At 37.3% G+C, this 13844-nt stretch overlaps 1 protein-coding gene across 3 annotated transcripts in view; it reads right to left on the bottom strand.

Moving 5' to 3' along the window:
- The window catches only part of EXOC6 (exocyst complex component 6), a 222641-nt gene that overhangs the window by 42432 nt on the left and 166365 nt on the right, over positions 1 to 13844 (bottom strand). For all 3 annotated transcript variants that reach the window (XM_039230230.1, XM_039230232.1, XM_039230231.1), the window contains exon 19: positions 13000 to 13141. In XM_039230230.1, the coding sequence (XP_039086161.1) occupies positions 13000 to 13141 (142 nt within the window). The remainder of the gene's footprint in view (positions 1 to 12999; positions 13142 to 13844) is intronic.

Below are 13844 nucleotides of genomic sequence, written 5' to 3'. Positions count from 1 at the left end.
GAGAAACAGCTTGAGCAGGGGAGGGTCAGAGAGAGAGGGAGTGACAGACTCTGAAACAGGCTCCAGGCTCTGAGCTGGCAGTCAGCACAGAGCCCGACGCGGGGCTCGAACCCACTAACCGCGAGATCATGACCTAAGCGAAAGTCGGACGCGTAACTGACTAAGCCACCCTGGCGCCCCAGGAACAAATAAATTCTAAAGGGATGCTATCCAGTCCTGGTAACTGATATATTATGTAGCTTGTTTAGCTCATGAATGGCACTGTCCAACAGAACTTTATTCAATAATGGAAATGTTATGTATCTGCACTTAATGGAATTTTTAGATTTAAATTTAATAGCCACATATGGCTAATGGACTGTAGAGCTAGAAAATTCTGTGTTTATATACCACACTTATTTCAAAATAATTGAGGATGGCTGAGAATACCCCTAATGTTTTTACTAATTAAAACTAAATTGTGAGTTCTTCCACTAAACAAGAAACTTGTGAGAAGCAGAGATCATTTCTTTTACTTTTATATAATCCATGTCTGGTGTATAGGAAATATTCAGTAAATGTGCTGAATGAATAATAAAAGTAATTCATTTCTCCCCTGACTCCATAAAACGGTCCCCCCCCAAAAAACTTACAGTGCAGCTCTCCCTGCTCATGGGTCCTGTCCCCATGCTTTAATAAAATCACCTTTTCATATCAAAAATTTTTTTCATTTCTATTGTCTAAAGATCCCAATAATTTTAGAGATAGATTTCAACCTCTGAAGTTTTAAGTAATTGAATATTAATTTTTGGAATCCTTTTAAGTATTATCTTCAAATTCCTTCTTGGCTCATCCAGATCCTCATTTTGTATATGATTTGTCACATATTTTGGGGTTTCTATGTTTTATTCCCTCTGGTCATCTTTTTATTATTTTTATTTAATAATGCCTACTTTCCTATTATGATATCTGTATCTGTGGCACTTAGCCATGCCATGAAGGGTATTTTTTTAAAAATACAAATTGGGGGTGCCTGGATGGCTCAGTCAGTTAAGCATCTGACTCTTGATTTCAGCTTAGGTCATGATCTCACAGTTCATGAGTTCAAGCCCTGCACTGGGCTCTGTGCTGACAGCAGGGAGTCTGCGTGGGATTCTCTTTCTGTCCCTTTCTCTATGTCCCTCCTCTGCTTGTGCTATCTCTCTCTTTCTCTCTCTCAAAATGAACTTTAAAAACCTAAAAAAATAAAAATTAAAAAACATGCATTGACCCTGGTCTTCCAATAAAATTTAAAAATAGTTTCCATAAAAAAGTTTTCAAGCTTTCTAAAGTTTTTTTTAACGTTTTTTTGAGGGGGACAGAAAAAGGCAATAGAGACAGTGAGAATCTCACGCAGGCTTCGTGCTCAGCACAGATCGTGATACAGGGCTTGATCCCATAACCATGACAATGATTTCGGCTGAAATCAAGAGTCTAAGGCTTAAGTGACTGAGCGAGGCATCCAGGTGCCCCAAAAGATTTTATTTTTAAGTAATATTTTCACCCAATGTGGGGCTTGAACTTACATCCCCAAGACCAAGACTCGCATGCTCCACTGACTGAGCCAGCCAGGCACCCCTAAAGTTTTTTTTAATGTTTATTATTTATTTTTGAGAGGGGGTAGGGGTAGATAGGGGAACAGAGGATCCTAAGTGGGCTCTGTGCTGACATCAGAGAGACCGATGAGAGGCTCAAACTCATGAACCATGAGATAATGACCTGAGCTGAAGTTGGACAGTTAACTCACTGAGCCATCCAGGTACCTCAATCTTTTTTTTTTTTTTTTAAATAAATCTAGTATACATCTTTGTGGGTTTTTTCTCTTTTTAAAAAATGTTTATTTATTTTGAGAAAGAGGGTATGCACATGCATAAGAGCACAAGAGATGGGAGGAGCAGAGAGAAAGGGAGAGAGAATCCCAAGCAGGCTCTGCCCTGTCAACACAGGAACTTAACACAGGGCGCAATCCCATAAACTGCAAGATTATGACCTGAGCTGAGATCAAGAGTTGGATGCTTAACTGACTGAGCCACGCAGGTGCCCCTGGGGTCTTTTTTTCGTTTAAATGTCCAATTTGACCAGTTATTTTTTAAAAACAAAATAACTTCATGATACGGTCATTTCCTCTTATTTTCTGCTAGAATATGGAACTTAATAAATGATCCGAAGTTTTAAAATACCCTAAAAGAAAGGCTAGAAAGGGAGATGTCTGATCTTACTGAGAAGGTCATTTAAAATATAATATAATAAATATATATAATATATATAATATAAATAAATATATAATATAAAAGTATAATAAAAATATATAATATAAATAAATATAATATAAATAATATAATAAAATAACATAACAGAGTAAACCTCTGCTATATCAACTTAACCAGGAAGAGGACAAGTCTGAATTAACTTAGAAGAAGAAACTGAAAGCAAAAGCTAATACATGCTGTGTAAACTGTGATTATAATGACCAAAAAAAATGTCACACAAATTGGCCATCTCTTAAGTTTTAAGAGAATAAAGAATATTTTTAGGCAAAAGCACAAGTTATTTGTATATATAACAAAACAATTTGCCCTCAGGATCTATATACAGATGTGCAGGATTTGGTGCAGGAGTACAGGACTGATAGGATGTCAGGCTGTAAGTATCTATCCTGGTATGAAAGTATAAAACCTTCCCTGAAATAAGGGAAAGAGGAAATAAGTCCTTAAACAATCTTTTGCTAGGCAGTTATTTTTACTGTGGGGTAGAGAATGTGCATTATTTGAACAACATCTACATAGAACATTTAGAATTGTCAGGGGGTGGGAGGGAAGGGGAAGAAAGAGTCATAGGAGCAAATAGACCAAAGGAATTGACAAATGACTGGAAGAGAGGGTGAGGGGATGAGGCTAGTCTTAAGACTGTCTGTGGATGACAAGGTGGGGCATATAAAATGGAATAATTTTGTAACTAAATAAAATAACTGAAAATGAATACCAAGAGTCTGCATATTGAAGAGATTCCTCATAATTCTGTTTCTTGCTAGAGCTGAAGATTTAAAGTAGCTAGTTAGAACTCAAATTTTGGCTAGGCAAAGAAAGTATTCGAAGTGGATTAGTTATATCATTAGAAGGAATGACTAAGAGCACCATCTAGTGGTTTTTCTGGTCGTGAAGAACTCATGCCTGGGAGTGGAGGTTCTTATTATATTTTTCTTTTTAAAAAATTTTTAATGTTTTATTTATTTCTGAGAGAGAGAGACAGCGTGAGCAGGGGAGGGTCAGAGAGAGAGGAAGACACAGAATCTGAAGTAGACTCCAGGCTCTGAGCTAGCTGTCAGCCCAGAGCCTGATGCAGGGCTCGAATTCACAAACTGTGAGATCATGACCTGAGCCAAAGTTGGACGCTTAACCGACTGAGCCACCCAGGTGGGTCCCCCTTATTAGAATTCTTGAGTCTTAGACTTACATTGTTACTTGCGGTTGGCAGCAACAGGATATAAGTCTCTAGGACCAAATGCCCCTCTTTCCTGGAACTAAATATGGGCGAAGTAGTCTTAATCTGATACTTTAAATGCCATTAAAACCAGGACCAGTTCACAGAGGCAAAATAGCATCCAGAAAGAGACACTGGACTGGCATCTGGTTGGCTCAGTCTGTTGAGCAACTATGGCTCAGGTCACAAACTCAGAGTTTGTGAGTTCAAAAGCCCCACATCAGGCTTGCTGCTGTCAGCGCAGAGCTCACTTTGGATCCTTTGTACCCGCCTCTCTCTGCCCCTTCCCTATTCATGTTCTCTCTCAAAGAACAAAAACAAAAACAAACAAAACAAAGAAAAAACTATAAACTAAAAAGAGACACTGGGATACCCAGGTGACTCAGTCAGTTAAGCATCAAACTCTTGATTTTTGCTCAGGTCATGATCTCAGGGGTCATGACTTCAAGACCTGCATCAGGCTCTATGCTGATAGCTATTTGGGATTCTCTCTCTTTCTCTAAATAAACTTAAAAAAGAGAGAGAGATTAAAATACTGTTCTATGGATACATCCACATAATTTTCCCTGAATCCTTTTATTTGGAGGTACAGATCTCTTTTCAAGACTAGAATTAGAGGTCCTGAGGTCAATGTCGTGCATGCGTGCAATAGACACACATAACCTATAAAAAGCCTTCATCTATTTTTTTGAGTGGGCTAAGCCTTTATCCAAGGCCTTTACATCTAGAGATTTATCTGTTCCTCAATAACTCACTACTGAAACAGAGGCTAGTACTCTTCAGTCTGGAGCTTTTTCATACCTATGGATTTAAGATGTTAAAACTCTTAGGAATGGATAACCTCATTTGGATATTTACACAGAATGTATGAAAAAGGACATTCCAGATCTATTTTGGGGTAGATCTTTCTGATTGCTTGATGCTCTGGGAATATTCTGTATTTTGTTAGTGATATAAAAAATTTTGGAGGTACCTTTATAAAATCTGAAGAGGACATTTTGATCTTTTCCTCTGTGCATTTGCATTTATAAGGAACCTGTATTGGGGCCCAATACGTAACAGGTGTTTAATGAGTATAAAACAAAAGCACACATAACACTTAGAACATGTGCTTCATGCCAAGCATGGCAAATCCTCTTCCAACGAAAAAGCAATTTATCTTGAAGTTATACAAAGTCGCTCATAGGATCAAAGGTTCCATGCAGCTTTCAGAGACAGCGACACTTGCAATTCCAAATGGATGCCTTCCTGATGTCTCCAGCCAGGTAGTTATAACAGCATTGTGGTTACAGTCAAGTTAATCTCAAGTATCCAATTCATTCATGCGTAGACCCTACCTCATACCCTCAATCTATATAACTTTTTCTCTAAATTAGGTCTACTTCCTATACTTTTTCACAGTACCAAATACTTTCATAAAATTTAGCAATTTATAATCATATTTACCAGGTGCAATTATTTAATGATTGCCTCCCTGGGCTTAAATCCCAAGACAGTAACAATCTTTCCTATTTTGTTGACCACTGTATTGCCTAAATGCCAAACACACAGTAGATAAGGAATTAATTAGTGTATGACTCCAAAGCCCCACATTTCTTTGCCTTAAATTTTTCTGCATCTCAATCTTAAACTAGGATACATCTTGGAAATTATCAATTCAAAATCTTATATTTTACAGGAAAAACTGAGTCCTCTCAATTGTTGGTTTGTTCAAAGCCACTTGCCCAAAAAGAGCCAGGACTGGAACCATGGTTTCAACTTCTTGACATATATTCAGACCATCTTAAGGCTGATTTGAAAAAATTAAAAAATATATATGTATATATAAAGGGGCTCCTGGCTGGTTCAGTTAGTAGAGCAAGTGTCCCTTGATCCTGGGTTTTAGGTTCAAGCCCCATGTTGGGTGTAGAGATTACTTAAAAAATAAAATAACATTTTAAGAAAAAAGTTCTACATAAGTTCATGATTCTGCATTCCTGAACTCAGCCATTTTATCAAGTTTTGCCTGGTACAGGTTAAAAAAGAAAATAATTCAAAGAAAAATGACCAAAATAGTAAAAATAATCCCAAAGAATATATATTTTTTCATAGAGATTTTCTTTTATTTAATGTTTATTTATTTATTTTTGAAAGAGAGAGAAAGAGAGAAATAGAGAGGGAGAGAGAGAGGGAGCGAAGGGCAGAGAGAGAGGGAGACAGAGAATCCCAAGCAGGCTCCACACTGTCAGTCCAGAACCTGATGCAGGTCTCAAACTCATGATATCATGACCCGAGCCGAAATCAAGAGTTGGACACAACCAGCTGAGACACCCAGACATCCCATCTAATTAGAACATATTAAAGAAACTTTAACTCTTTAGATCAAACCAGATAAGAATTAAATAATGCTATGAACATAGCATTCTGCAAGGTGTCTACAATTAAAAATTCTATGTTGATGGCAATGAGAAACAATGAAATCTGGCCATGTGTAGCAACGTGGATGGACCTTGAGGGTGTTATGCTGAGCGAAATAAGTCAGGCAGAGAAGGACAAATATCATATGTTTGCACATATAGGAGGATTAGGAGGAACTTGACGGAGGAACAAGGGGGAGAAGAAGGGCAGAAATGGTGGGGGAAAGGGAGAGAGGCAAACCATGAGAGACTCTTGAATGCTGACAAAAACTGAGGACTGATGGATGTGGGGAGGAGGGGGGGATGGGGATGGAGGAGGACACTTGTGGGGATGAGCACTGAGTGTTATGTGGAAACTAATTTGACAATAAACTATTTGTAAAAAAAAAAAAAATTCTATGTTGAATCTAATGATCTACTCTGGATGTTAAATCTCTCCTCTTTTCTCTCTCTCTCCCTCCTCTTCCTCTCCCTTTTTCTCCCTCTTTCTCTCCCTTTTCACACCTGCCCCCAGTCCCCAAATCATGAGATGCATTCTCTAGGTCTCTTCCACTGTGTGATTCTAACCATCTTAATCATATCAAATTATACCTTTACCCACCCAACAATGTATTTTCTCCTTCAAAAGGTCTGGAGTCCACCCTTTTCTCTTCATTCCCACCGCCCAAAATCAAGTTCTTTTTATCCTTCATGGAAAAAAATTCTATAGTCTCTTACCAAGTTTTCCTACTTGCAGTATCTCAGTTCAGTTCAATTTCCACATGACATAGAGTTAACCTTCTTTCTATATATCATAGTCCTGATTAAAAAGCTTCCAAAGCTCTCTATTGTTTATTAAATAAGGTCCAAAGACTCAGGAGTCTAACTTTTATCAGCCATATCTTGTAATGCTTTCATCATGCATCTTGTAGTCTAGCCACATAAGACTGCTTGAAGAGTCCCTAAGTATTCTCTCACCACAGCACTTTTGTCTATGCCATTCCTTCTGTTCAGAATGCCCTTCCTTGCTTTTGATGAAATCTTACTCATCCTTTAAGACCCAGCTTAAATTTCACTTTTGTCATGGTCAATCTTCTCAACCCCATGGAGTGAAGAATTGTTCCCTCTCTACTGCAATGTACATTTATGTGAAGAACTGGTATTAAAAAAGAACTGCTATGTTCTTTTACAGTTATTTACATGTCTGTCTCCTCCCAACCAAACAGACTGTAAGATCTTTGAAGCTTCATTCATCCTGGATTTCTTGGTATATAACAGGTAACAGGTTCTCATTTAACATTTAAATAAATGAATCTTCCTATAAACCAGTTGACTTTACATGGAAAAAAAAAGTCAGATACAGACTGAAATTTTAGCACAAGCCAGTTTAATTCACAAATATGTGTGTCACAAGGAATACTAGCAAAAATGGTTTAAAACAATAAGTGAGCACATAGATGAATCAGTGCTAAGTCTATGAGAAAAATAAAACCAACAAAAACTAAAAGCACACGGCTGAATGATGATAGAAACTGAATTATTTCCATCTTCCCACTTCCCCAACTTCAGTGAGACGTCCTACTGGTTTCTACCAGCAGACTAACACTGAGGCCTAGGAAATACAATGTGTTCTGTTTTCTGATCAAACCCAATTGAAGGAAAATCTAACATAGAATAAAGACCATTTTTGATGCTTATATTTCATGCTCACCTTCTACTGCTTAAATTCTTTGACTTAAGCCTTTCTTAAATTGCCCAGGATGTCTGGTGGTCCCTGGTCTCTAATTCCTGATCCCTGCTACCCGAACTCTTTGGACTCTGGATCTCTTGCTAGTATAACACAGAGTAGTACGATTTTATGTTAATCTCAAGAACCAGTCACGGTCTTTTAAGTAACAATTTCTGAGCATCTTGAAGAGAAAGTAATTACTATGAGTCCATATGGATTGAAGAATTGTAGTAGTATCATTTTCTTCTTCTAAAGGGTAAATCTATTGAGAAGAAAAACCCAATGGTCATTATTACTCCTCTATGCCAGCAAGGTATCTGACAAACTTGCTCATTACTTTGAGCAAAATCATGAGTTAGGTTCAATTAGGGACTTAGTAACTGGCTGCAAAAAACCTCTTAAAATACCCATAAAATTCTGAATAATGGAAATAATTCAATATGAAGAGCAGGTCCATATAATGTGGTACTCAAAGTTTACTGTGCATCAAAATCACCTAGGAGTCCTATCAAAGAGAAACTGCTGGGTCCAATGTCCAGAGTTCCCAATTCAACAGGTGGGACCCAAGAATTCGCATTTCTTAACAGGTTCCCAGGTCCTCATCTGGGGATCAAGTTTTAAGAACCACGAATGTACTGTACCTCATGACATAGATACCTGGTTTTGTTCAACACTTTGCTAGTAACCTTGTTAAATATGTAAAAAGCATGATTACAAATCTGCAGATGATATTAAATTTTGATATAAAAAGATCTCATATCCTAAAATTTAATAGGGATAACTTTAAAATCCCAAAACAAAAATAAACCATACAAGTGTAGGATAAGAAAATAGAGGTTATAATATGTCTCTCTCTCACATACACAAAGAGAGAGAGAGAATGATACAGAGGTTTTAGAAGACTACAGCTTCAATGACATAAGAGTATACTCTGGCAACCAAAATTGGTAATCACAGTTTAGGCTTTAGTAATCAAGTACAGAATATGATACAATGTATTTGATGGTCCAACTGCAGATTATATTGGTTCTCACACACGTGGGTATCTTTGTAGTCAATTTTGGGTACCAGACATTAAACAGAATGCAGTCAAATCAGTTTGTTCAGAGAAGACCTTTGGATCTATCACACGAGAACAGTCAGAGGAACTGTTGTCTGGCCTTCAGATTTAGAAGGACGTAAGAACAGTGCTCGCTTTGGCAGCACTTATATTATTAAGGATATAAGAACAGTTTTCATATAATTGGCTTGTGGCTGAGGACTTGTTTTTTCTCTGTATGACCCTAGGCAGAACTGCCACATACAGACTGCACTGGACTGCTTACTATATACGGGGGTCCAGCTGAGGAGAGGAGAGGGGAGGAAAGGGAGCGCTGCAATGTAGCTCACATTTCACTTGATAAGCCATGTGCCTTGGTGTGTGTTGAGTCCAGCTGGGAAAAGGGTAAACTTTTTCTAACTCATATAAAAGGGACAACTCTGGAGGACCTTTTCCTTTTAGTAGGGATCCCATTTCTAATTTGCACAAAGGCAGTGGTCACAGTGGCCAAGGTAGAACTAGCTCCATTAAGAGAAGTTTAGGAAACGTGAGTTCAGCTCACTTTAAGAAACTGGCAGAATGAGGGGCGCCTGGGTGGCTTAGTCGGTTAAGCGTCCGACTTTCGCTTGGGTCATGATCTCGCGGTTCGTGGGTTCGAGCCCCGCGTCGGGCTCTGTGCTGACTGCCAGCTCAGAGCCTGGAGCCTGTTTCAGTCTGTGACTCCCTCTCTCTCTGACCCTTCCCTGCTCACACTGTCTCTCTCTCTCCTAGAAATAAATAAAACATTAAAAAAAAAAAAAAAAGAAAGAAACTGGCAGAATGATAACACTGTACGGAAACACATTTTCTGAGGAGTAGTTAATCCCCCAAACTGGATGTTCAAGGACTACCTGGACAACTACGTGGCAGGGTTATTTACAGTGGATTTCAAGGTAGAAGAGTATGTGTATCTTTATTACCAGGTAAGTGGTGAAACTCAATGATCTTTTGGCTTTTAGGATTCTACATTTAAACTAACTGCCTATCTTCCCCATATCCCAGTTGATGCCTATGGTATCCAGATCCCTTCTCTTCACATTTTTACAACGCATTCTAGCCTTCCTCCTATCTAGCCAAATTCCTCTTCTCCTCTGCCTACCCCAATATGTATAAAGCATACACATTGCATGAATACTGAAAACAAACTCTGTATTATATCTTTTTAAAAATGTTTATTTATTTGAGAGAGAGAGATCATGAGTAGGTAAGGTCAGAGAGAGAGAGGGAGAGACAGAATCCAAAGCAAGCTTGGCCCTGTCAGTGCAGAGCCTGATGAGGGGCTTAGTCTAATGAACCATGAGATCATGACCTGAGTCAAAATCAAGAATTGAACATTTAACCAACTGAGGCTTAGGCACCTCTAAACTTTGTATTTAAAAAAAAAACCTGCTTTCTGGAGTACCTGGCTGGCTCAGTTGGTACAACAACTCTTTCTCTCCAGGTTGTGGGTTTGAGCTCTACGCTGGGTATAGAGATTATGTAAAAATAAAATCTTAAATTAAAAAAAAGAAAAGAAAAAAAGAGAAAGAAAATACTACTTTCTTCCAGGTTTAAAAAAGCAAAAATACTACTTAAAATAAAATGAAAACTTAATTCTCTTAAAATATTCATTAGAAAAAAAGCGCTAAGTTTCATTTTTAAGTGATTTGTGAATCAGTCACTAAGAGTCATGATGGGGGTAGAGAGGTCTTTTAAACCAGAAAGAGAGTGGAATAAACATGGAAAATGTAATGTTGGTTTATATTTGTTCAGTGAGTACTGAATGTATGATACTATATTAAGTAACGTTTAAGTAATATATGATAAGTATTAAGAAGCAGAGCCAACATAGGCATAATCTTAAAGAGAGCTGAGTTATTCTGTGTGGTTTGTCTTTGAATCCTGGTCTCTCCCTTTCCATATCTATAGAGCCTGAGCCTTGGCCCCCATCAGGCTGGGGTTTACCCTTCTTGTACTTGAACTCAGATATCCTGAGTTATACCTCATATTTAGGACCTTTCTAGGTTTCTTCCAAGAGAACAGTGCTTTAAGAAAATATCAACGGGGTGCTTGGGTGGCTCAGTCCAGATGAACGTCTGACTTCAGCTCAGGTCATGATCTCATGGTTTGCGAGTTCCAGCCCTGCATCGAGCTCTGTGCTGACAGCTCAGAGCCTAGAGCCTGCTTCAGATTCTGTGTCTCCCTCTCTCTCTGCACCTTCTGCTTACACTCTGTCTCTCTCTCTCAAAAATAAATAAACATTAAAATTTTTTTTTTAAAAAAAGAAAAAATATCAACAGAAGAAGTCAACCAAAGGTGGAAACTATCCTATAGAAGGACAGAAAGGCAAAGTTTAGGGGTTTAGGTGTTTTTCTGTAAGTATAGCCAGACTAGCCTTTCATGAAGAGGGAGGAGAACAGAGAGAAGACCTAGATACCTAAAGATGCCTAGTCAAACAATAATTTTCATTTTGAACAAAAAACCTACGAAGACACAACCAAATGCCAATAAAGTTCAACCACCTAATTATTCTGAATCCACATTAAGAATCTAATAACACAAAATGCCTAAAGCAATATCATGTAAGGTGTTTACTTATGAAATATCATACTGGAATGATAACCAGAGATAATCTTTACAGAATTTTTTTAAAAAATCAGTTTCAAACTACTTGTAGAATGGAATAACAATTACTTTGAGCTTAGAAACTTGTAAAAAAAGTGTTTTTTAATAAATATTTTAAAAATACAATATAAATACCCTTTTTATTTTTTATTGTTTTAAATGTTTATTTACTTATTTTTGAGAGAGAGAGAAGGAGGGAGGGAGGGAGGAAAGGAGGAGAGAGAGAGAGGGAGACAGAGAATCCTAAGCCGGCTCTGTGCTGTCAGCATGGAGCCCAAGGTGGGACTAGAACTCACAAACTGTGAGATCATGACCTGAGTTGAAATAGTCAGACACTTAACCAATTGAGCCACCTAAGCACCCCTAGATACCATTTTTAAAATGATTGTTTTATTTGGAGAAAGATATAGAATAAAAATTTTCTAACTAGAGAAAATAGCAATGCTTCCTAGGGAAAAAAAAATGAATACTTCTCTTCCCTAGGAAAATTCTTTTCCTTTGTAAATAAGCATCTCTCTTTTTTTGAAGGGAATACGTAAGTTTTAAAAAACTCTGGACTTATTTTTTTGTACAGTAAACAACTGATCTTGATCAAACATGATTATTCTTTTTAATATTAATTATGTTTTTCTTAGCAGAATGCCTTACACACAGTGGGCAGACAAATATTTGACATTTACTAAAAAAAAATGAGTCACTCTTGCTTCAGCTGCAAACTGCTGATCAACATCTTTCATACAAAATATGTTACTGCAAAATTTGCCTCAGACAAACATTCTATAATCCTTCTTGTGCCCCACTGATTTTCAATTTATCAGCAGTGGTTCCTGACTGAACTGTAAACCAGGGCTTTTTATCAGTGTACCATTTATTTGAAAACAATGTTTGAAAATTGCTCTATCCTTACATTCTTTCTTTAAAGTTATAATTTAAGGGCGACAGAACACACAACCAGAAGCATATATACACAAGGCCAATAACTAAACGCACATCCCATTTTGAAGCAGACTGGCTAATGTCAACATTAGATTATAGAATCTGCTCACCTTTTACCTACAGAAAACAGTGAAAAATGATGGCAAAGGTAAAGGCTTAAAAAATTGGGGGGGAATGAGAACCAAAAATCCAGAATATAAAAGAAGCTTCATTCGGAATGCGGGGTCCTAAGATTATCCTTCCAGCAATGATCTAAAAAGCTACCTACCGGGTGGCCTGGTGGCTCAGTTAAGCATCTGACTTCGCTCAGGTCATGATCTCATGGTTCTTGGGTTGGAGGCTGCTTGGGATTCTCTCTCTCTACCCCTCCCCGATTTGTGATTTCTCTCTTTCTCAAAATAAATAAACTTAAAAAACAAAAACAAAAACTGCCTACTGAGAAAATAAGAATGACAAATTTAGAATGATTTCATTTGTTTATGACCAATGTTAGGAGTGTCCCAGCAAGAATGACTAGAAGAAGGGACGAGGCAGAAAATGAACCATCATTTCAATCATCCCAGTCCGTACTGCCACTTCAGTGCTTTCTAGTCTATAAGCCCTAAACTGAAGCGGAGATGTTTTTCTCTTTCTGGAAGAAGTTGCTTCTAAGGTTGCCGAAAATCTCACTGATTCAGGCCTTTTCCCTCTTTTCTGAACTATCCTTTTATATACCATTTTTGCATATAATTTAAATATAGATCTAGAGATGCATGAGGTTTAACCCGTAAGGTACTTACATTCACACTGTATGACATCTAAGTTAAACTGCTGCACGGCTCCCATGCTTATCTGTTTTAACTCACTGTCCAATAGCATCTGCATTAAGGATGTTGACAGATGCTGGCAGGCTGACATGCAAGCAGTCTGGGCAACTTTCCCCTGTTTAAAACAAACATCAAAACCAAAATATAAACAAGCAAATAAGCAAATACAGAAATACACCGTAAAGTAGCAGAAAAATTATATAGCTGACATTCTTTTTGATCCCTTTCTGGTGGTTCAACAGTGATTACTGGCCTTTCTATTTCTGTATTCTGAGTGGTTATGCCTTTGACCATAGGAATTAAAATTAATCTTCTTGTTTACTTGTCCCTCTCAGGACATAAATATCATTAAAGTTCTAATTGCAACCAGGAAATTAAAAGACAGGTAAAAAACACATGAATGATTATTTTAGACCTCTTGAAATGTCTCAAGTATCTTTAAAAATACACATTAAAATATGACATTTATGACATAAAATAATCATCATATTGACAGAACATTTTATTCATCTAATGCTCTTTAAGCTCCCCTTTATATAATCAGCCAAGCTAGAAGAATGTAAGTTAATAAACAATATAATGTACTTTTATTTAAACTGTGCCTAAAAATCAAAATATACTTTGGAGTCATTGTAACATAGCTTCAAGTAGCTTAGGGGGCTTTCCTACCAACATGATTTCAAAATCATCTATAAAGCTACATTTAGTTTTAAAATCATTGGATAATTTAGAAATATATGGTTAAATAAACCACAAATATTTGTGATTTTCTTTCACATTTGTTACATTATTAAATATTTTCCACTATAAGAAGCTCC

Source organism: Hyaena hyaena, unplaced genomic scaffold (assembly GCF_003009895.1).
Source record: "Hyaena hyaena isolate Hyena2069 unplaced genomic scaffold, ASM300989v1 scaffold_44, whole genome shotgun sequence".
NCBI lineage: Eukaryota > Metazoa > Chordata > Mammalia > Carnivora > Hyaenidae > Hyaena > Hyaena hyaena.
Note: the sequence above shows the minus strand (reverse complement) of the source record. Positions and strands in the feature narration are given on the sequence as shown.